Genomic DNA, 24,820 nt, shown 5'->3' with positions numbered 1-24,820 from the left:
ACTTTTATAAATGACCTCCCAGTCACACCGCGTGCGGTAGTTTTCTGCTCTGACTCGCGCTCTTCATTACAAGCTCTGCATCGAAACACATCAAATCGGGCAGAGCTACAAAGAGAAATCCTCTTTAGATGTCACCAGTTAATCTCATCCGGCACATCCGTATCATTTCTCTGGGTCCCCTCTCACGTAGGGGTCCGGGGAAATGAACTGGCGGATGTCGCTGCCAAAGAAGCGGCAGAATCTAGCCCAGCTAACACTAACATCGGCTACTCAGTAACCGAGTTCTACAGTAAAATCCGTAAACTCATTCGAAGTCAGTACGTAACATCTCTGTCCTATCAACCCATTGATATGAACGATCTACACCCCGGTCTCCCAACAAACCTCCTCACTATCTTCAGACGCCTCCGTGCCGGCGGCTGCCGCTTCCATATCTTTAACAAGTCCTGCCATTGTGGAGAACCCTATTCATTTCAACACATTTTCGCTCCATGCGCTACAAATAGAATTACCTTTAAAACCTTATATGACCATATGCAGCTCCATGGTCTGAGTCCCCAGGATTATTTGCGCAGTAGCAGTTCTCTAGGCTGGTCACACAGCTTGCTGCTGTGCCGACTGGTCAGGGACTCGGACATGGGGCTGTGGGTATAACTAAGCCCAGATTATCACATCAGCGTGTTTCAGTTTGAGGTCGAGTGGCTCCCGCCATCCCTCCTGATTCTAGCGACTAGCCTCTAGACAAATTATCCTCACCCAAGGCCCACTAGTCGCCAAACTGTACATATTGTTTTTATTACCACGGCCTTCGTGGCTTACATCTTAAGGCCAAAAAAAAAAATTGTCTGTTTAGGGTAACCCGACCGACCCTATCGATTTGGCGCCGACCCAAAAACTTTTTTTTGATTTCAAAAAAAAAAAGAAAAAAAAAGAGGTAAAAATGCTAAAAAGAGACATTTGGCGTTTCTTTCTCTCCCTTTCTCTCTGTTTTATTTATACGTTAGTTTTGAAACATGTATTCATCAAATATAAGAAGTGAATTTACACACACACACACACACACACACACACACACACACACACACACACACAAAAACCTACCTACCTACCGACCCTACTTTTTTTGGTCATGTTACCCTAAACAGACAATTTTTTTTTTGGCCTAATCCTTTTATTTGTAAAAAGTTTTGAGATTTATTGTTCGTGTTCCTCTTACTTGCTCATCTATTTGGTTTTATTGGTGATCCTGAAAGGTTCCACTTTTTAACTCGATTTGAATTAAAAAAAAATCATTTTACAAACCCGTTATTCAAGATATAGAATACAGACTTATAATTCTTACCAAGAAACATCTTAACTACTTTTCATTTTAACAAATTCCACAGAGCATTATCAACTCAACCCCACCCCCTGCCCTCCTCTGCTTATTTTTATATTTAGTCAAGTTTTGACTAAATATTTTAACATCGAGGGGGAATCGAAACGAGGGTCGTGGTGTATGTGTGTGTGTATGTGTGTGTGTATGTGTGTGTGTGTGTGTGTGTGTGCGTGCGTGCGTGTAGAGCGATTCAGACCAAACTACTGGACCGATCTTTATGAAATTTGACATGAGAGTTCCTGGGATTCATTTTTTTGATAAATGTCTTTGATGACGTCATATCCGGCTTTTCGTGAAAGTTGAGGCGGCACTGTCACGCCCTCATTTTTCAACCAAATTGGTTGAAATTTTGGTCAAGTAATCTTCGACGAAGCCCGGGGATCGGTATTGCATTTCAGCTTGGTGGCTTAAAAATTAATTAATGACTTTGGTCATTAAAAATCTGAAAATTGTAAAAAAAATATTTCTTTCATAAAACGATCCAAATTTACGTTTATCTTATTCTCCATTATTTGCTGATTCCAAAAACATATAAATATGTTATATTTGGATTAAAAACAAGCTCTGAAAATTAAATATATAAAAATTATTATCAAAATTAAATTGTCCAAATCAATTTAAAAACAATTTCATCTTATTCCTTGTCGGTTCCTGATTCCAAAAACATATAGATATGATATGTTTGGATTAAAAACACGCTCAGAAAGTTAAAACGAAGAGAGGTACAGAAAAGCGTGCTATCCTTCTTAGCGCAACTACTACCCCGCTCTTCTTGTCAATTTCACTGCCTTTGCCATGAGCGGTGGACTGACGATGCTACGAGTATACGATCTTGCTGAAAAATGGCATTGCGTTCAGTTTCATTCTGTGAGTTCGACAGCTACTTGACTAAATATTGTATTTTCGCCTTACGCGACTTGTTTGTTTCTTTCTTTCCTCTTTTTGAAAGCGGACAAACACTCAAGTCCTTAATGGCTCAAAACCGTAGGACTTTTAATATTAATTTTAACGAGTTTGTATGTTCTGACCTTCCTCTGAGAAGCCATAACAGACTAAAAAGGGCTTAGAGATAAGCTCTAAATGTCTCATTCCTGTGTGAGTGGACTTCGCCTCCAAAGGTGATAATGGTGATTCGGCACTCGATTACATTCGGCGTCGTCAACATGAATGGGACTCGACATAATATGATCATGAATGGCATCATGGTCACTGAATCATGTTCGTGCTGTTCCCATTCCACGAATCTGGGAGGGACCTAAGCTTGGAGGATCCATGGTTCGGTTCATTCAAACGGGGGGCGGGTGTGACAGGAAGACTACCGCCGCCCTTCACAGCAGACTCTGCAGAGTTGTGCGCCTTAGAAGTTGTGAGATATTTATAGCTCTTTATAGCTCGCAAAGCAACACCTGTGGATTGTAGAGTTCTGTTTGTGATATCGTAAATATTCTGCATCAAATTTGGTGGGCATATTCAGGTGGACCCCGGGCACAAACTGGTGGATAAAAACCGGCGAAGCCGGGTATTCCTCTAGTATTTCAATAAAGCTGCTGCGCAAAATATTTAAGGGAAGGCCCCTTATATGGACCACTTTTTGTTCCACGCTGATAACTAGCTTGTTTTCTTGCGGAGAAGTTTTATTTCATCTTAACGAGTTGTTTTTTTCAAACACAAATGCAACATATACTGAAAGGCATAAATTCTGCAAATAGTGCATTGAACGATTTTGCTCTCAAACGAAAATCAGATTGAACCTGTAATTTGTAGTTGACATCTTGAGTGTCGGAGCAAATGTTTCACGCTGTCAGCGTGCGCTTTGCAGTATTGCTGATCCAGCCACAGCTCACTGTGCTAATAAAGACAATGGGCTGAAAGGGAGACAATAACGTAAAAAAGATAGTGTATGGCCCTATAAAATGCAACAGGCTGTTTGGCTGTATCAGATATCGCAATCATGCCACGACTTGATGAAGGAGAGAGACAGCAAGCGATTGGGATGCTTAGAGCTGGCCAAAGCATTGAACGTGATGAACACTGAACGTTTTCCGAAATCATTGCGCTTGGACTCAGTCACTTTTTTTGAAAAATTGTCATTTCATGATGTTCTATTCAAAATCAATAAAGCGAAGGTTTATAAACACTAAAATGGCCAATAAATAAAATATTCAAACATTGAAAACATTCACCACTGAGTTGATTTTTTGTGATTTTTTTAAAGTACAGTTTGCGGAATTTATGCCTCTCGGTATAGCTTACTGGGGATAGAAAGGGGTGTAACGCATGCAGAGGATGGAGCGGCTAGGTACTAGGTGTACCATGATCCAGAACGTGGGATTTTGTACAGATACCTGTGGCAGCCCCTTTCTTTTTAAACATCGAAAACCACCACTCACTCACTCACACATACACACACACACACTCACATACACACACACACACACACACACACACACACACACACACACACACACACACACACACACACACACCCCCGTCCCTCTTCCTAGCCCAGTGAGTGTGGAACACATGTTTTTAGAAGATTTTGTTGACGGGATAGTGTGCAGTAACGAGCACGCTGTGTGTTATCTGTGAAGGCGATCGTGATTGTGCATTACCCTGAAGTATCATTTATAGCGAATCACGATCCGTGGTTGAAGGAGGGGGCTGTCAGGCTGATACCGTATGAATACGTGTCTACCGTGTTGGTGCTGTGGATAAATCATGCATCTATCCTGTGGATAAATCATGTACCTATACTGTGGATAAATCATGTATCTATATATATATATATATATATATATATATATATATATATGAGAGAATAACAAGCACTGAACATGCGACTTTGGTCCTCTATACATAATATAAAGAAACACAATCCTTTTAGTACGGCTGATACCGTATGAATACGTGTCTACCGTGTTGGTGCTGTGGATGGATCACTGTCACGCCCTCATTTTTCAACCAAATTGGTTGACATTTTGGTCAAGTAATCTTCGACGAAGCCCGGACTCGGTATTGCATTTCAGCTTGGTGGCTTAAAAATTAATTAATGACTTTGGTCATTAAAAATCTGAAAATTGTAAAAAAAAAAAAAAAAATGTATAAAACGATCCAAATTTACGTTCATCTTATTTTCCATCATTTTCTGATTCCAAAAACATATAAATATGTTATATTTGGATTAAAAATAAGCTCTAAAAATTAAATTGACAAGAAGAGCGGGGTAGTAGTTGCGCTAAGAAGGATAGCACGCTTTTCTGTACCTCTCTTTGTTTTAACTTTCTGAGCGTGTTTTTAATCCAAACATATCATATCTATATGTTTTTGGAATCAGGAACCGACAAGGAATAAGATGAAAGTGTTTTTAAATTGATTTGGACAATTTAATTTTGATAATAATTTTTATATATTTAATTTTCAGAGCTTGTTTTTAATCCGAATATAACATATTTATATGTTTTTGGAATCAGCAATGATGGAGAATAAGATAAACGTAAATTTGGATCGTTTTATAAATTTTTTTTTTTTTTTTACAATTTTCAGATTTTTAATGACCAAAGTCATTAATTAATTTTTAAGCCACCAAGCTGAAATGCAATACCGAAGTCCGGGCTTCGTCGAAGATTACTTGACCAAAATTTCAACCAATTTGGTTGAAAAATGAGGGCGTGACAGTGCCGCCTCAACTTTCACGAAAAGCCGGATATGACGTCATCAAAGACATTTATAAAAAAAATGAAAAAAAAGTTCGGGGATTTCATACCCAGGAACTCTCGTGTCAAATTTCATAAAGATCGGTCCAGTAGTTTAGTCTGAATCGCTCTACACACACACACACACACACACACACGCACACAGGCACATACACCACGACCCTCGTTTCGATTCCCCCTCGATGTTAAAATATTTAGTCAAAACTTGACTAAATATAACAAGTCGCGTAAGGCGAAAATACAATATTTAGTCAAGTAGCTGTCGAACTCACAGAATGAAACTGAACGCAACGCAACGCAGCAAGACCGTATACTCGTAGCATCGTCACTCCACCGCCCGTGGCAAAGGCAGTGCCCGTGGAATCGGCAATGCGCGATGACGTAGGTGTTCCCATGCACGCGTGATGCGTCGGCCATCTTGGTAAGCAGCGCTGAGAGGTGACTGTGCGTGAGGCGTGCAATGATACATGTTTCTGTTTGTCGTTGCAAAGTGATGGGGAATTTGTACTGAAACCTGGCCATCCCTATTACGCCCAGGTTCAGTGTCAGCTTCTTGCAACCAAGGCTGATTACTGTGACTTTGTTGTGTGGACCACAGTAGATTTTTTGGTTGTGAGGGTGGAGCCAGACGCTGCCTTTTTGCAGCGCGCAGAGGAAAAAGCCAAGGCATCTTTTTCAAAGAGTTGTCCTGCCAGAGATGGTTGCAAAACACTTCACAAACATTCACACAGCTTCAACATCTGTGATTGTCACTCCAGATTCACAGACACAGCATCTAACCAGAACTTCTGAAAGAATGCCACTCAGTCCTCAGAAAAGCAATCCTCCCCCGAAAAGAACCAAAAGAGTTATTTGTTCCAAGGGCAAGCCCAGGAGAAAAGTCAGTGTGTGGTGTTTGTGTCGCAAGCCTGAAAGTGGTGACATGGTTGCTTGTGACAGTGAAAATTGCAAAGTTCAGTGGTACCACACGGCATGTGTTGGACTTGATCATTTGCCAGGGAAAGATGATGCTTGGTTTTGTCCGGCTTGCACTTCGCCAACATGTTAATAATGGTCAATTCATTGATCGCTGAACATTATTGGAAGAAGAAGAAGAAGACATGTCACTTTAGCTTAGTGTAGCTGTCTGGGGGTTTTCTGTCAGTGTCATGCTGTTTGAGGTTATAAGACTGAGTGACTGCATATTTTGAAGTATGTATTTGCCTAACTGTGCAAGTCTTGCACACTTACTTGTTGTTTCATTTGTGTGCCAAATCTGAATTCACACACACACACACATTACAAATATTTGGTTGACTTCATAAACAAATGTGTTCTGTTTTTATTTTTTATTTTTGTACTGTGAGCACATGCACAGAAAAGTACAACATTGGAAAAAGAATGTGCAGCTGTCTACTAGTACTAGACTCATAGAATGTACATGCATGTATATGTTATAATGATAATGTGACACAAAATAAATCTTTCTTCTGTCCCATACACATGACTTGAGCTGTTCATACATATGTGCCTGTTTCAGTGTTTGTTGGTGTGACTGTTACTTAATGTAAGCCATTTAAACTCTGAAAATAACAGAACAAATCACCATGTCACTGCACATACAAGTCAGAGCACGACAAGAAAGTTGTAAACACAATTCTGATACAATGGGATGATTCCAGAATGCTATACACACACATCTTCAGAGTCAAACAAAATCACACCACACTTGGACACATGTTGGTCAGGGCACAGCAAACAACCACTATTTTGTCGAGGAATGTTACATCCTCGCCTTCACAAGGCAGTATTAGATTGATGGGGATAGTACTACTCAGAATGGTATATTTCATTGCAACATTGCCAATTACACGTTCAACATGGATCCTTAAATGTGCAATTTTCTTTGTCTGCTCAATGTCCTGGGAATGCATCTGACACTTTCCCCTAGTAAATGCAGGGATTTTCACCTCTGCACATGCAAGATCTACAATCTCCTCTATATCAAAGCCGCGATCTGCTAGCACTTTGTCTCCTGGTAACAGATGATTCAGAAATCCACTATTTTCTGTTATCATCTTATCACTTGCCTTCCCTCCCCACCCCTTCGACAGAAATGAAATAACCCCCTGTGGTGTTATGCCTATGAGATATTTCATGGTGTGGTTGTGTTTATAATTTGACCATGTCTCTGAGCGAGCCCTACAATTTGAAGGTTTTTCAATAAAAATCTCAAAGCAGTCAATGATCACAGCAACATTTCTTCCAAAGGCCTCAATGAACTCATGTGGCATGCTGTCATGCAGAGACTGCCTATCTGGCCAGTAAATCAGTCCCACTAAGCGTTCATACAGAACATTCATGGTTTCCATGATGACAGCCGAAGAACTTCCCAAACGCTAACTGAACCAGTACTAGCACTAGTAGCAGCCGAAGCACGCAATATCCTGCTTACCAAGATGGCCGCCGCTTAGAAAACCAGTGGCTGTGACGTCACGATCGCATTGCCGATTGACAAGAAGAGCGGGGTATTCGTTGCGCTGAGAAGGATAGCACGCTTTTCTGTACCTCTCTTCGTTTTAACTTTCTGAGTGTGTTTTTAATCCAAACATATCATATCTATATGTTTTTGGAATCAGGAACCAACAAGGAATAAGATGAAAGTGTTTTTAAATTGATTTCGAAAAAAAAATTTGATAATAATTTTTATATATTTAATTTTCAGAGCTTGTTTTTAATCCGAATATAACATATTTATATGTTTTTGGAATCAGCAAATGATGGAAAATAAGATAAACGTACATTTGGATCGTTTTATACATTTTTATTTTTTTTTACAATTTTCCGATTTTTAATGACCAAAGTCATTAATTAATTTTTAAGCCACCAAGCTGAAATGCTATACCGAAGTCCGGGCTTCGTCGAAGATTACTTGACCAAAATTTGAACCAATTTGGTTGAAAAATGAGGGCGTGACAGTGCCGCCTCAACTTTCACGAAAAGCCGGATATGACGTCATCAAAGACATTTATCAAAAAAATGAACAAAACGTTCGGGGATTTCATACCCAGGAACTCTCATGTCAAATTTCATAAAGATCGGTCCAGTAGTTTAGTCTGAATCGCTCTACACACACACACACACACACACGCACACACGCACATACACCACGACCCTCGTTTCGATTCCCCCTCGATGTTAAAATATTTAGTCAAAACTTGACTAAATATAAAAAGGAAAGAGGTGCATTTCAAGGCTGTTGGGTACTGGCTCTCAAAATCCGTTCAGCAGAATGAGTTCGCATGTAACTGAAACTATTCTTAAAAGTTACTTGGTGATTTAAAAAGCTTGATAACACAAGTCCCATGATTTTAGACATGCTAGAATGCCTTCAATCGAAGAAAATTTGCGTTCTTGGCCGAGTCAATGCAGCTAGCTCGAAAATTACCTCCCTTGGACGCGTGACGTCGACTATAGCGGAATCGGCCGGGTGGAACGGCGCTCTCTTATGCCGTGCAATGGGCGCAATCGGGTAGTCTAGTCATGTCCTCAAGAATACTTCAAGGGTAGGTCAAGAGAAACTAAGGACGGGTTGCGAGGGTGACTTCTCCCAGGTTATAACATTTCAAACAATAAATAACGGAGTTCATAACATGTATTCTGCTCCCTTCCTGTTTTTGCAGGTGTAATTCCCACTTGAACCCTGTTTTAGTTCAACTTATTGGCAGATATAATATAATAATATTATTGTCACGCGCCGAGGGACACAAACACACACACAGACACACACACGCAGGCACGCACACACACACACACACACACACACACACACACACACACACACACACACAGCCACCCACAAACACACATACACAAACTGATGTGACACACATACACAAACTGATGTCACACACACACACACACACACACACACACACACACACACACACTAACACGTGTACACACACACGCACACACACACTAACACGTGTAATCACACACACGCACACACACACACACACACACACACACACACACACACACACACACACACGCACGTATAGACAATCACAGAGATTAGCTTCATGTATTCTGCCCCCCTCTCGCCAATTTACAAAATACAACAAGAGGTTTGATGAGCACAGTAGATCAACTTTAAACGTAGGCCTACACAATTATATTTTTAGCATTACTTTTCAATTCTCGTTGATGCATTAATGATGCCAGAAAATGTAACCGGACGCATTTGGAACGCCAAAGCAATCAAATACATTGCGCGGTACATCGGCGCTTAATTTCATAACGTCTGACTGAGTCATATGTTATTCGGTGATAGTTTCGCACATATCTATCTCCTGTATTTGAAAATCTGTTCACCTTACGTAATTTTCAAAGGCTTTATAAATACACATTTCTTTGATAAACGATACGAAACCGTGCAGGTGAAAAATTGGTAATGACTTACGTAGGATTTACGTTGTGGATTTCACGTTGAGGGCACGTTGGCGATCAATCAAACCCCAACGTTGTGTGTTTACGTTGAACCTACGTTGTAGGAACGTTTGTTGTATCAAACTAACTTTTGTTTTTAAATCACGTGAATTTCACGTGAAAATCACGTGAGTAGCCTATACCAACGTTGTTCGAACACCAGAAAATCACATTAATACAACGTCGATTTTACGTTGCTTTTTAAGATGGAATCCACGTGAAATTTACGTTATGTACCAACGTGTAAAGAACAAAAAAAACACAACTGTAACGCAACGTTGCTTTCACGTTGTGTTTTTTGGTTGGATCCACGTAAATTTTACGTAATCTTCGCAACATTTGTAAGACACCAAAATGCAACGTGAAATTCACGTATAATTTACGTTGTATTACAAGGTCGAAAGAACACCAAAATCTCACAATGACACAACGTTGGTTTTACGTTGCGTTTTTTGGTTGGCTCAACGTAAATTTCACGTAAAGTTCGCAACGTTGCTAATGACACGAAAAATTCACATTTTCGCAACGTCGTATTTACGTTGTGTGTTTGCTGGGACGTCAACAAGTAGCACTTCGTCCTGAGGAATACCGATGGCATTTGTGCAATTTGCAAAGAAGCCATTTTTTCCAAAAACTTCCCAATTTAAAGTATTTTTTTCACATTTTAACGTCGATTGAAAGTTCAAAGAACTTTTCTCACTTCATCAAAATGAGCATCTAAAATCAGAACTTTAGTACTTTAAACAATACATTTGAAGGATATAAAAATGCAAAAGTATTGAACATACCTTGTAGGAAACGAAGTGGACAAAACCTTGTAGGAAACGAAGTGGACAAAAGGAAAAACTCGTCAGCGTAGCAAACAAAGTGGACAAAAACAAAATAAATGAATAAATTAATAAACAATTAAAAAAACAATTGACCGGTGACATGGTAGACGATTGCGATGAAAAACTGAAAAACAACAATAATAACATAAGACCAAAACATAACATTATTTGGCAAACGAGTCCGTACCACGGAACCACACACACCAACAAGAGGCGAAGCCTTCAAGGCTCACGTAAGAAATCGACAAACAGTAACACAAACTCAATCACTCCGTTACACACACACACACACACACACACACACACACACACACACACACACACACTCACACTCACACACTCACACACACACACACACACACACTCACACACACGCAGGGGTCCTGATTTGGCCTATTATGGTCCGCTGGACCCGAAAAGCAACAGCTAACTAACACACACACACACACACACACACACACACACACACACACACACACACACACACACACACACACACAGTAAGCATAGGTGACACTGTGCAAGAAAGCGAGACACTAGATCTAGATCTGTCTGTCTGCATGTGTAGCCTACTTACAGGGACACGACTGCCAACTAGTCTCGGCCCGCTCAAAATAACAATGACCGAGACTTTCAGTAATTCCTTCGCGTGACGTCCAACCCTCTTACGCCATAATGTGACGTCTTCAAATGTTAAAGTTTCTATCACATACACACACACATACACACGCACAGACAGACAAAGTTTACCATCGCATAGGCTACACTTACGTGAGCCAATAAAACAAACTCCACTGTTACAGCCCAACTAAGCATTTAAATATCGGAGCACGTAAAATGAAATTAAACAAAACCAAGGGCATGTTGTGCCGATGAACCAACGATCGCCACGCATTCCTGTCAAGTTCAAGTTTATTGGTCCATAACCCATGGGGGCATTTTGAACAATAAATACAATCAATACAATCATGATATATGCTAATATAAAAAATAAAAAAATAAAAAATAAAAAATTATGAAAAACTTTTACAAATTCTATTAGTAAAGTCCAAAATATTCTTTAGCAATTTCTTTTTCTTAGTAGCAAATAACTTTTTAAATTTAAGTGCATTAGGTTTTTTCCAATAGTAAGGTGGTAACAACTCAGCTCTTTCTTCTTTGAAAAAATCACAGACAAATAAATAATGGAATTCATCACCTATGTCATGCGATACACATTTGGTGCAAGTTCTTTCTGACCTCGGGATGTTAAGATAACGTTCTTTCTGTACAGGTAAATTGTTGTTTAATGTTCTAAACTTCATCATTGAAACACATTGCTGATATGGCAGGGTTGTGACGTAGTCTTCACATGCAAAAATATCTTTGAACATTCGATAATTCCAAAACATATTTTTTGTTCCAATTTCTGTAAACCATTTATGGATATACTGGTCATATAGACTTCTTTTTACTTTCTTTTTAAACCATGTGCTTGAGTATTGAATATTTTCTTGAGAAGTCCAAAGGCCAGAGAGACCAATTTCATTTAAGGTTTTTTCAATGAAACATAAGTACTTGGATTCAATCATCTTGTTGATATACAATCTATAAGTAAAGCAATACACAATACTTGAAAATTTATTTTTATGAATAGGACTAATCAGTTTATACCAATAGCAAAGCATTCTACATTTCATATTAACATCTAGTGGATATCTTCCAAGTTCACCAAATATCATAGCATTTGGAGTTGATTTTTTTAGTTTGAAAACAATTTTATAAAAACGCAATTGAAGTTTAGTAGCAAGTTCACAGGAACCAAAACCCCATACTTCACATCCATACAATAATGTCGGTGATAGAACGAGACTCTAAGGGGAGTAACTCGGAGTTGTGGGTGCGGGAATTCCCGCATAACCTATGTGTCTGCCAGTGGGTTTCGTCCCTTGGTTCGGTTTGTAAAAGTGTTAAAAGCCAATATCTTCCGTTTGACTTCCGTTAGGAATGTAATTTTTTGCATACACCCGTCTAACCCTATTCCTTACGATTTCACGAAATTTGAGCTTAATTGACCCAGAGATACAAGTCTTACCTGACTTGTTTGTAAGACATCGCCCGCCCGCCCGCCTCAAACAAACAAACAAACAAACAAACAAACAGACAGAGCAAATCCAGTAAGCCCCATACAATGGCGGCTTAAAAAACATAAGACCCTACACGCGCATATTCTGGCGATGACCTTGATGCCTTCAATGTCAAAGTGACTTTTGTTAAAGAAACAGTCATTCCCGTGTGAACAGTTCTACTATTTATCTCAGGTCTGCAATGCTTTTACTTTGGTTAAGACCATCTCTCCACTTGGACACATACCAAAACGCAACATCACGACTGCTTCTTGTGCAGAGTGTGTGTGTGTGTGTGAGTGTGTTTTGTGTGTGTGTGTGTGTGTGAGTGTGTTTGTGTGTGTGTGTGTGTGTGTGAGTGTGTTTGTGTGTGTGTGTGTGTGTGTGTGTGTGTGTGAGTGTGTTTGTGTGTGTGTGTGTGTGTGTGAGTGTGTTTGTGTGTGTGTGTGTGTGTGTGAGTGTTTCTGTGTGCGTGTGTGTGTGAGTGTGTTTGTGTGTGTGTGTGTGTGTGTGTGTGTGTGTGTGAGTGTGTTTGTGTGTGTGTGTGTGTGTGTGTGTGTTTCTGTGTGCGTGTGTGTGTGAGTGTGTTTGTGTGTGTGTGTGTGTGTGTGTGTGTGTGTGTTTCTGTGTGCGTGTGTGTGTGTATGTGTGTGTGTGTGTGTGAGTGTGTGTGTGAGTGTGTTTTTGTGTGCGTGTGTGAATGTGTGTGTGTGTGTTTTTTTGTGAGCGTGTGTGTGTGTGTGTGTGTGTGTGTGTGTGTGTGTGTGTGTGTGTGTGAGTGTGTGTGTGTGTTTTTGTGTGTGCGTGTGTGTGTGTTTTTTTTTGTTTGTGTGTATGTGTGTGTGTGTGATGTTTTTGGATTTAAAAAAAAATTTGTGGGGGGGGGGGGGGGGAGGGGGGGTTAACTACTTAACGACGTCGCTTCTTCAATCTTAGGATGACAACTTAATGAATGATGTTATCACCTTATTTGTGATTGTTTGACTTTCCGCAGAAAAGACTGGAGTGAATAGAACTTGACGCTGTGTAAAAGACTGGAGTGAATAGAACTTGACGCTGTGTAAACGCCTGGACAGAGGATGCGAGGGTTAAGATGAAACTCTTCACGAGCTCCATAGAGAGCAGGAGTGGCACAGTGGTTAGAGCGTTGGCCTCTCTGACTGTAGGTCGCGGGTTCGATCCATATCCGGGGCGACTGTAAATGCCTTCTTTTTACCGAGCGCTCTCCAGTCCACCAAGCTGGAAAAAGGAAAAGGCATTTCTTCTTTTTTTCTTTATTTGGTGTTTAACGTCGTTTTCAACCACGACGGTTATATCACGACGGGGAAGGGGGGGGGGGGGGGGAGATGGGATAGAGTCACTTGGTAATTGTTTCTTGTTCACAAAAGCACTAATCAAAAATTTGCTCCAGGGGCTGGCAACGTAGTACAATATATGACCTTACTGGGAGAATGCAAGTTTCCAGTACAAAGGACTTAACATTTCTTACATACTGCTTGACTAAAATCTTTACACAAATGGACTATATTCTATACAAGAAACACTTAACAAGGGTAAAAAGAGAAACAGAGTCCGTTAGTCGCCTCTTACGACATGCTGGGGAGCATCGGGTAAATTCTTCCCCCTAACCCGCGGGGGGTAGGAAAAGACGTGAGGGAGAGGAGTGGGCACAGCCCTCATCAAGCTGACCCGAGAGTAGTTCAAATCTCTAACATCTCGCTCTCCTACGACCAAAATGGTTATGGCACTCACTACCTTTACATTGACCTACACGAGCAGTGACATATCAGTATGCCTTCGTTATAAACAACATGAGACATATTGATCAAAATACAAGCAAAAAGACAGACAGGTGTTTACGGCGTTTTTTGTCAACGGTGAATGTAGCTTGCTTACAGATCTTTAAACCTCCTTGCATGAGTGTTTTTTGTGGGTTTTTTTTTCTCTGTGGAGCGCATGCTTGTACATGTATTTTAAAGAAAAGATAAGAAAGAGTAGCTGTTGTCTCATAGGCGACCTACAGCCCCCACTATAGGACAGTAAACGGGTTCACTTATTGAACCCATAGTTTGTACAAGATAATAAAAGAGTACCTTTGATTTACTTTGAGCTCGACCTATAAATCCTCTATAAAACAGCTTCACAAAGACAGCGAAGCACAGAGAATACCACCAACTGAACCAAACCGAACAGAATCTCGATCAGAACTTTGTTGAATCAAGGCAAAATGCAGCGTTTCGTTCTACTCCTGGTTGCCGTGGCAACTGCTCAAGGTCAAACCCAAGAGACACCCAAAAGATGCTGCATCAGCCACCAGTTCACAGCCACGTTGGGTGAGGTCGGACAGGCCGTCAAGATGGGGCAAGGTGTGCCCGTGGACGTGAGTACACTGGAAGCTATTACTGCACGATGACCGTTAGGCCCCCCCCCAAAAAAAATTGTCTGTTTCTGGTCACCCGACCGACCCTAATTTCGGCGCCGACCCTAAACTTTTTTTTTCCAAACTCAAATTTTTTTTATTTTTTTTTTTGGTGGTATTTAAAGGACAGGGTGAGAAAATGAACAGCAAGGGTGGCGATTGGCTCGTCCTTCAGTTTCAAGCGGCTGAACCTGTTCCTGATGATAGTCTGCACAGGAGCAAGAGAGTCGAGCCATTTACTCTTTCAGTCTTTGTCACAGATTTGTAAATGTGTTGAGTGTCTTGTCTCTATGTATAGTGAATCCAGTCTCTTTGCGCGATTTTTAAAGTTAGTTTTATTGGTCTACATTTGGGGTAAAAAAAAAAATCCCTACCTACCTACCCTATTTTTTTTAGCCATGTTACCAGAAACAGACAATTTTTTGGGGGGGGGCTTATCTGTTTCCGTTAAAGGACAGGGCCCCCCAAACTGTGCATTCCTGCGTCCTATGGTTCTACATATAAAATACATAAGCAGCCTGATCGGCTTTTACTTCGACAATCCACGTTTCATCTGAAGCTCTAACCCGGGCCATTCATTATCTCGATTTGTCACATATGAACAATCTTTTTTTAGTACCCAGCTGGTTATGACTGAAAAGTCGTGAACATGACGACAAACATACATATTGTCACAGGGTTTCAATTTCCTGACCTACGACTACGACGCCAAGGTGATGACGGTGGAGGCTCACCTCAAGAACTTTGTCACGGGAAATATGACCACCACCTCCGTCGTCATTGACTACAACGCTGTGAGTTCACTCCATGGCCTAATTGACGATTTCCGGGGATAACTCTGTTAGGATTTGTATTGGTTGTGGAAGAGTTGCACCGCTTGAAACTTCACTAATCAAACGTGACAGAAGCAAATATTGAAATAGAAACAGATATTTATCTTTAAAAAAAGTATAAAGGTTTTAGGCAAACTTTATTTTTGAATCGATCGCTTATGCAAACTCGTAAAGACAGACACATACTACATTCGAATAAGGCACACACACTAAAAACCAACAACTTTATATCACAAGTTCAAACAAACAAAAATATAGAAAGCCTTCTATGCAAAGTACGTTCGCAAACATGCACATATGTTCACAATAAAAGCACTGCAGTATACTTTACATTCATTAAGTGCGCACAATAACGTGAACTGTTTTTCAGGCAAAACAATACATCAAAACAGAAGACGGCAAGTGTTTCTACTCGCCAGCTCCTCCAACAATGAGGGAACCGTGCATTCCAGGTTTGGTTGGCAAGACTGTTGAGAGATTCTTCTTTATTTGGTGTTTAACGTCGTTTTCAACCATTCAAGGTTATATCGCGACGGGGAAAGGGGGGAGATGGGATAGGGGAAAAGGGGGAGATGGGATAGAGCCCCTTGTTGAGAGAGAGAGAGAGAGAGAGAGAGAGAGAGAGAGAGAGGGGGGGGGGGGGGGAGGGCGAGAGAGAGAGAGAGAGAGGAAGGGAGGGCGAGAGAGAGAGAGAGAGAGGGAGGGCGAAAGAGGGAGAGAGAGAGAGATGGGGAGAGGGCGAGAGAGATCAAATCAAATCAAATCAAATCAAATTTTATTTTACGAGGGTTGTGGCATAAGCAATATAAACGAGCTTCTTTTCAACCAGCCCTCGCCCAGAGAGGGACTATTCTAATCATAAATACATATATAGAGAGAGGGAGAGAGAGAGAGAGAGGGGGCGAGAGAGAGAGAGAGGGAGGGCGAGAGAGAGAGAGAGAAAGAGAGAGAGAGGGAGGGCGAGAGAGAGAGGGAAAGAGAGAGAGAGAGAAAGAGAGAGAGAGAGAGGGGGAGGGCGAGAGAGAGAGAGAGAGACAGAGAGAGAGAAAGAGAGCGAGAGAAAGAGAGAGAGAGAGAGAGAGAGAGAGAGAGAGAGAGAGAGAGAGAGAGAGAGAGAGAGAGAGAGAGAGAGAATTAATCTTTATTTTACAAGGATTAAGATTTAAAGCTATGCCTTTCCTCACAATCTGTCCTTGATAATGATAAAATTTTAAAAATCAAAAAAGTTAACAACAAAAGGAGGTGGAAAAACTTAAACACGTGATGATAATGATGACAATGATGATGATGATGATGACGATGATGATAATGATGATGATGATGGTGATGATGATGATGATGATGATGATGATGATGATGATGATGATGATGATGATGATGATGATGATGATGATGATGATGATGATGATGATGATGATGATGATGATGAAGATGATGCATGAAGAGCATACACATGTGGTTATTCACAAAATCAAATACTATGCAGGCAATTATACTTACAAGCTAGTAGCAATGGAATAAAAATGTTTCAGAATATAAAATGAACAGCATATATTTGACATAATACTAACTGTGGTAAATCGAAACGCGTTAAACTACTCCGACATGAAGTGTTTTTTAACACATTTTAATTTTTTTTTAATGATTTCAAGTGCTTGAAGGATGATGGCAGTGAATTCATGACTGATGTACCCAAAAAAGTAAGAATGGTCTTATAAAGGTCAATTCGTGGAATCGGCGGGATCAAGTTGACAGACCCATATCTGTCGGTAGCTTTTTAAAATATTGATGTAATGTAAATCGGCACTTTACCGTAATACAATGTATGCATCTAAATGGATTTGTTTAACTTAAGATGCTTCTCCTGTGGAGGAAAGTTAAGCATTTTTAACTTCGTATCTGTTGAGGCATTATCGTTCACGATGAGTTTAGCCGAGCGACGACAGAGAGAGTCTATCTTTGTCAACGGTGGACATCACTGCTGCCATCCCAGAGCGTCAAAACATAACTAATGTGAGGCATTACATGAGCATGCTGGAACATTTCCAGAGAAAGAGAGAGACAGAGACCGAGCGACAGAGACAGAGGTCAAATCAAATCAAATCAAATCAAATTTTATTTTTCGAGGGTTGTGGCATAAGCAATACAACGAGCTTTTGTTTCAACCAGCCCTCGCCCAGAGAGGGGACTAATCTAATCACATATTTACACGGATATTAACGTAGAAAAAGGTCGAGAAAAACAACAACATATGAATATTTACACATTACATATTATACACAAATATAAAGCGTCGTATATGTAACGTAGTGAAAACAATGCTGAATACACATGCATGAGTAAATGTGTTAATAAAGCTTTGAGTGTTTTTGTGTGGATATAAAGAACACTGATGCTTTGGACAAATGAAAATATAACCAAACGAAGTCTTCCATCACTGTGATTTTTCGTAATTTAACATTAAATATAGTGAAAGGTGTTTTTTGAAAGTATTGAGACTCATTGGGACTCTCACAAATTCCGGGAGAGAATTCCACAGGACGCTACCAGACTGATAGGCTAAGCTTGATTTGAAGAGATCTATCCTTGGAATTGGGACGTTAAACTTTCGGTTTGGTTTGACTTTAAAGTTTGCAACGAAAGTTCGTGGTGCACGGCCGGAAAGTATTTTGTGAAGGAGCACGCCTTCATTTAATTTAAATGTTTCTTTTAATGGGAGAATCTTAAGTTTCTTATAATCATCAAATACAAGACTGGATTGTTTCAGTAAAATTAGTTTCAGCGCTCGCCTATGTAAACTATACAATGGTTTTAAAATATTAGCACTGGCAGAGTCCCAGATGGTTGAACAATAATCTGTGATGGTTTGTATATATGCGTTAAAGTATAATAACCTTGAGTGCTGATCTAGAAAGTGTTTAATTCTATTTAACTGATAAATTTTTCTCGACATTGTTTTACATACCGACCGAACATGATGGACCCAAGACAAATTATTATCGATATTTACTCCCAAAACTTCATGATCTCCTACCTCCTCTATTGCGTCGTTACCAATTAATATGGAATGACTGAGGATTGTTTCGTATGTTTTGTCTCTTTTGTCTTGTTGTTATTAACATGTATTTGGTCTTTTTTGAGAGACAGAGAGAGAGAGAAAGATATACATGTACATATACATATACATTGACAGAAGACAACTATACACAGCAAGACAGAAAAGTTCACGTTATGGTGACGTTGGAATGTTTTTTGTAATCTTTTCAGTGATCCATTTGGCAACAAACGTCCCATTCATTGGCATGGTGGCGCTGGAATGTTTTTGGTAATCTTTTCTGTTACTCGTTCTGCAGCAAACGCCACATTCTTCGGCCAGGTGGTGTTCGGATCAAGCTCAGACAACCTGAAGGCCAACGTATGGGAGTTCACTCCCTCTACCCAGCCCGGCACTACGGCCAAACTTGCCGTGTCGGTCAGCGACTGCACGCCCATCGTTCAGGCTACCTACGGCGACATGCAAGGCGGTACGTGCTTTCCTAAAAGCTGGCGAATACAGTGGAACCCCCCCCCCCCCCATTTAAGACCCCCTAATTAAGACTTCCTCCTTTTTGAGACCTTGTTTTCTCAGACTTTCTGTTCTTAAAGGCACAGTAAGCCTCTCGTAAACCATCACAGATACGGTCAGGCTTTTACACACAGTACAAACACCCTTTCATTTAAACACTCACCGATTGAGAACATCCTAGGTGCCCTCCGTAAAGAGCGAACAATTTTCAAAGAATTTATTTTTGCGTGGTTTATCTTACCCCTGAGCCATCGTGAACCCGTGTGATCCAGTTTCCCTTTTTCACAATGTAGTCGTCAGTTAGTCATTTGAATGCGACTCGATGTGAGCTTATCTACAATAGCACGTTTTTATGCACGAAACAAACGGCTGTGGTTCACAAGAACTCTAGCGATGGCTTTTGACTGTTGAGAGGAACGGCGATATGCCGCATAAACCGTCGTCTGCTACGACCCTTGCGTGACCCTGCTTCCGGGCTTTTCTTTTTTCAAACTTTCACAACTTCGAATTGCACTGATCTTGTCTTGATGAAAAAAGAATTCTTTTATGATTAAAGAATGTTTGTGTAACAAGCTGTCAATTTATTATTTAGATTTTAAAAGTTAGGTCTAGCGCAAAAACGCACCACGGTCCAAAAATATTCTGATAATCATCGATCCACGGCTATCGCCAGTTTAAGGGAAGTAACTCATTTTTGACCTGAGTTCAGGATGGGTCCAAAAAGTGTTCGAGACAATCTGCAAAATTAATTCTTTAAAAATTGCTCGCTCTTTACGTAGGGCACCTAGGATGTTCCCGTTTGGTGAGCGTTCAAATGGAAGGGTGTTTGTACTGTGTGTAAACGCCTGACAGTATCCGTGATGGTTTACGGGAGGCTTACTGTCCGGGCGTGATTTCCGGGATATTCATAACAGCCGTCCAGCACCAAAACGAGGCGCCATTGTTGTAAAGGGCCAAGTCCACGAAAATAAATTCTTTGAAAATTTCTCACGCTCGACAGAAAGCAGCCAGGATGTTCCCGTTCGGTGAGCGTTCAAATGGAAGTATGCTGGTACTGTATGTTGACGCTCGGGGAGCTCTGTGATAGTTTACGGGAGGCTTACTGTGCCTTTAACCTCTGTAAAATTACCTCAATTTTAAGACTCCCTCCTTTCTAAGACCCGATTTTCTCAGATTTGTTTAGGTCTTAAAAGCGGGGGTCCCCTGTATTCGTTCTGTTCTAGGTCGGATGAGTAGTTTAACAAAGGGGTCGGTCTAGAACAACCTGTCTATGGCATGTACGGCGGTAAATGTACTTGAATGTTTTTGCGTATGTAGTTGGTAATATTTCGAATATGAACTTATCAAACGGAAATGCCTGTTTTAAAGGATGTTCGGGGCGGGGATGTAGCTCAGTCGGTAGCGCGCTGGATTTGTATCCAGTTGGCCGCTGTCAGCGTGAGCGGTCACGGTTCGTCCCCACGTTCGGCGAGAGATTTATTTCTCAGAGTCAACTTTGTGTGCAGACTCTCCTCGGTGTCCGAACACCCCCGTGTGTACACGCAAGCACAAGACCAAGTGCGCACGAAAAAGATTCTGTAATCCATGTCAGAGTTCGGTGGGTTATAGAAACACGAAAATACCCAGCATGCTTCCTCCGAAAACGGCGTATGGCTGCCTAAATGGCGGGGTAAAAAACGGTCATACACGTAAAATTCCACTCGTGCAAAAAACACGAGTGTACGTGGGAGTTTCAGCCCACGAACGCAGAAGACGAAGAAGAAGAAAGGATGTTCGGAAATAAGTTTGTCGGGTAATGTACGGGCCGTGAAAGAGTCAATACTCTTGCTTTTGTGAGTCAAACTTTCCCACAAGACATGGCAGGCCGGAGTTTGTCTGAAACACGTGGACAAAGGGCACGTGTGGAAAGTTTGCCTCAATAAAAAAGACTATACCATGTAGTATTGAAATCTTACTAATTTACAAATACCGTTCAAATTAGTCATAATTCCAGTGTGTCTCTGAGAATCTTTGTCTTTTTTCAGACACCGCACAGAAGAATTATACCCAATTTTTAATCGTCTGTTTCAGCGGACACTGAGGTGACCTATTTCTTCACCGACTTCCAGCCCACAATTGCTGACCGGTCTCCCTTGACCATCCCATTGAACTGCATGCCATTGCCTACCGCGGTCAGTATATATATTTTTTTTCTGTGGGAGGGGGGGGGGATATAAAGTTGACTTATTTCAATTACATTTTAATTTATTGAATAGTGGTTTGATCTTGTACATCTAGTCAACGCCCTATGGGGGCGGGGTGGAGTGTGTGTGTGTGTGTGTGTGTGTGTGTGTGTGTGTGTGTGTGTGACGGGGGGGGGGGGGGGGTCAGGGACACAGACGGACAGACAGACAGGTAGGCAGACAGGTAGGCATTCAGACAGACATAGCGATAGAGACAGAAGGAGACAGGCAGACAGAGAGGCAAAAGCGCAAATTGACATGAAGAGAAGGATACCGTAACGGGACATATGCTAAGGCCGTTAGAAATGGGTCTTGGATTGTAATCGGGGAAAGGTATATATACTGTTCAAAAAAAAGAAACGCATAGTTGCTACTTGCCAAATTTGTGTTATTTTTCGAAAAAATTAACAGAAAATCCAATATTTAGATTATTTGTTTGAAATTTGGTATGGACACAGTTGAATGCACACACAGTTCATTTGCATCTTCAAATCAATCAGTCAATCAATACGATTGGGTGCCGAGGCTGTCAAGTCAGTAGGGGGTGTGACTGCCTTGAGCAGCAACAACTGCCCGGCACCTTCTGGGCATGGACTGGATCAGATGCCGGATATCTTGCTGTGGGATGGTGTCCCACTCCTCCTGAAGTGCCTGCAATAGATCGCGGTGATTTGCCGGCGCTTCTTCTCGCCTGCGCACACGTCTGTCCAATTCATCCCAGAGGTGTTCTATCGGGTTCATGTCTGGCGACATGGATGGCCAGGGAAGCACCTGGACATGGTGGTCGGTGAGGAACTGGGTGGTGAGTCGTGCTGTGTGCGGGCGAGCGTTGTCCTGCTGGAATATGGCATCCTGGTCAGCCAGAAGAGGAAGGGCGTGTGGGCGCAGAATTTCCTCCACGTATCGCTGGGCAGTTATGCGCCCTTGGACGTGCACCAGGGTGCTCCTTCCAGCGGTATTGATCGCCCCCCACACCATGACGCCTCCACCACCATGAACGGGTGCCTCATCCACACAGTTGGGCGCGTAACGTTCGTTTACTCTCCGGTAGACCCTCCTCCGACCATCATGTCGCTGGAGCAGGAAGTAGGACTCGTCGCTGAACCACACGTGTCTCCAGTGATTCCGGACGGTCCAGCGAAGGTGCTGGTTGCCCCACTGCACTCGGTTCTGGCGATGGCGGCGGGTGAGGACAGCTCCTCTGTGAGGTCTGCGAGCTCTCAAACCAGCTTCATGCAGGCGGTTCCGCACGGTCTGGTCCGATAATCGGTGTGACCCGGGGAGAGCCTGGACAGAAGATGAGGCCGACAGGAAACGATTCCGAAGGTGGCGGAGCCGTATGAAGCGGTCGTGAGCAGCAGTTGTCGCCCTTGGTCTTCCCGCTCGTGGCAAGTCAGCAACGGAGCCAGTGGCTTGAAACCTGACCCACAGTCTACTGATGGTGCTCTGGGACACGTGGAAGTGCCTGGCGATTGCACTTTGACTTTGGCCTGCTTGTAAACGACCCAATGCAATTTGGCGGTCTTCTCTGCTCAATCGGGCCATCTTTCGTCGCTGAATTGTCGTCTGATTTCTTTGTGGCGAACAATCCGCTTTTATGGGTTTTGGAAGACATGGTGAGAGCTCAATATTCCCCGAGTTTCACGAGATTACACTGAAGCATGACGAGTGGTCATGCCAAATGAGCAATTTTGACATTGTAGCCACTGATAACGCATGCGTCACGTGCAGAGCTCACTTGTGGCAATGGACGAAAGGTCGACGACCAGATAAACATTTTCTGCAGTTTGGTGGATATCCTTGTAGCCATATAACTAAATTAACCAAATATTACAAGCTATGCGTTTCTTTTTTTGAACAGTATATATGTCACAGAATAGGAGATGAGAGTGTCAATGTCTAACGCCGTGAAGAACAGGTATTCCACGGTTTACATCGATGCTTTGTTAGATGGATGAATGGATGGACAGACTCATGGATGAAAGGATACATGTACGAACGGTTTAATGTAGAGATAACCGGAACGGCACACGGGTCGGTATGGTCAGAGACGTAGGCAGACGGACGGACAGGAGAACACATAACTAGAAGGAAGGACAGTTAGACGGTACTTGCATTTTTGTTTAAATTTTCTCAGTAGTTCTTTCTTTTTGCTTGCTACAGAGTCCTAACAACCCACCAGTTGGCCGTCGTTCGATTCCATTCAGCTGAAGACAGGTCTGCGAATCAGCTGATCGTTTAGGAAAAAGTGCTACCGTGTAAAGTGGATGACAAACGCCGTCGGAGAAAAAATCTGGTTTTGCAACAAGCTTTGTACAAATCTGTTAACGAGTAGGATTTTGGAATAGGCTGTCGTTCCTTCATTTATGATATCTGTGTTACATTTATGTTTTGTGTTTCTAAAAAATGTTTTTATGTTATATTTTGTTAGTAGATGTAAAAAAAATCATTTAAAGGAACTCGGTGCGGGCAGGTTTGTGTGTGCGTGTCTGTTTGATTGCCTGAGTACACACACACACACACACACACCCTAACACCCACCCACTAACACACCGTTATCACCAACACAAAAGACTGCCGATGTTTTACAAAAGTGTATTCTCTGTCCAAAACAAATCACTCCCAACAAAGTGTACTGTACACAGTCAGTCAATGTTAGATATATTGCTAATTCTCTGGACATTTTGTATTTACTGTAAAGAAATTACAAAAGTATTTGTCTCAGTTTTGGCTGTTCCATATCCCTCCCTCTGATTATTATTTCTTTTTGTTCACTCTTTTCTTGTACTTTTCAGAATTTCAAAATGTCTTTTCTTTCAAAAGGTCTTTAGTCACTTGCTCAACTAAATTCTGGGATCATTACATTTTCATATATATTTGTTTGTTTTTAAATTCAGGTGTTTTTGTTTTTGAAGTGGGGAAGCAATAAAGAGGTTGTCGATATCAAAACTGATATCGACGGAAATGTCGTCGATATCACTTTTGCACTGAGCTCAGTTTTGCCCAATTGACCAATGGAAATCCACGTAACATATGAAATAGCATATATATATATACTAGAGGAATACCCGGCTTCGCCGGGGTGAATCGCGAGACAGAGACAGACAGCGTGGAGGTTCACCACAATCACCTTTGAAGGCGAAGTCCTGTCAAACGGGATTGAGAATTTTAGAGCTTATTTCTTAGCCCTTTATTATCTGTTATGGCTTCTCAAATGCCAGAACATACAGACAGATGATAAAATCGTTTATTTAACGTCACTCTGTAAAAACATTGGCGACATTT

At 41.4% G+C, this 24,820-nt stretch overlaps 1 protein-coding gene across 1 annotated transcript; it reads left to right on the top strand.

Annotated features, from left to right (window-relative positions):
* Nucleotides 1–14,641: 14,641 nt before the first annotated feature.
* LOC138958289 (uncharacterized) lies at nt 14,642–23,994 on the top strand. Its single transcript, XM_070329400.1, has 6 exons — nt 14,642–14,876; nt 15,593–15,709; nt 16,119–16,200; nt 19,102–19,272; nt 21,384–21,484; nt 23,699–23,994. Exons 1-6 carry the CDS (start codon nt 14,724–14,726, stop codon nt 23,744–23,746), a joined length of 672 nt encoding a protein of 223 aa, XP_070185501.1. The 5' UTR covers nt 14,642–14,723; the 3' UTR covers nt 23,747–23,994.
* The last annotated feature ends 826 nt before the right edge of the window (nt 23,995–24,820 follow it).

This window comes from Littorina saxatilis, linkage group LG2 (genome assembly GCF_037325665.1).
Source record: "Littorina saxatilis isolate snail1 linkage group LG2, US_GU_Lsax_2.0, whole genome shotgun sequence".
NCBI lineage: Eukaryota > Metazoa > Mollusca > Gastropoda > Littorinimorpha > Littorinidae > Littorina > Littorina saxatilis.
The sequence above is the reverse complement of the archived record's forward strand: the minus strand, read 5'-3'. Positions and strand labels throughout refer to the sequence as shown.

What these genes read in the sequence shown, in the direction of transcription:
- LOC138958289 (XM_070329400.1), top strand. Translation starts at nt 14,724, where the DNA reads ATGCAGCGTTTCGTTCTACTCCTGGTTGCCGTGGCAACTGCTCAAGGT. An exon ending in GAGGGAACCGTGCATTCCAG is followed by an intron (nt 16,201 to 19,101) that starts GTTTGGTTGGCA and finishes CTCGTTCTGCAG; the next exon opens with CAAACGCCACATTCTTCGGC. An exon ending in CTACGGCGACATGCAAGGCG is followed by an intron (nt 19,273 to 21,383) that starts GTACGTGCTTTC and finishes CGTCTGTTTCAG; the next exon opens with CGGACACTGAGGTGACCTAT.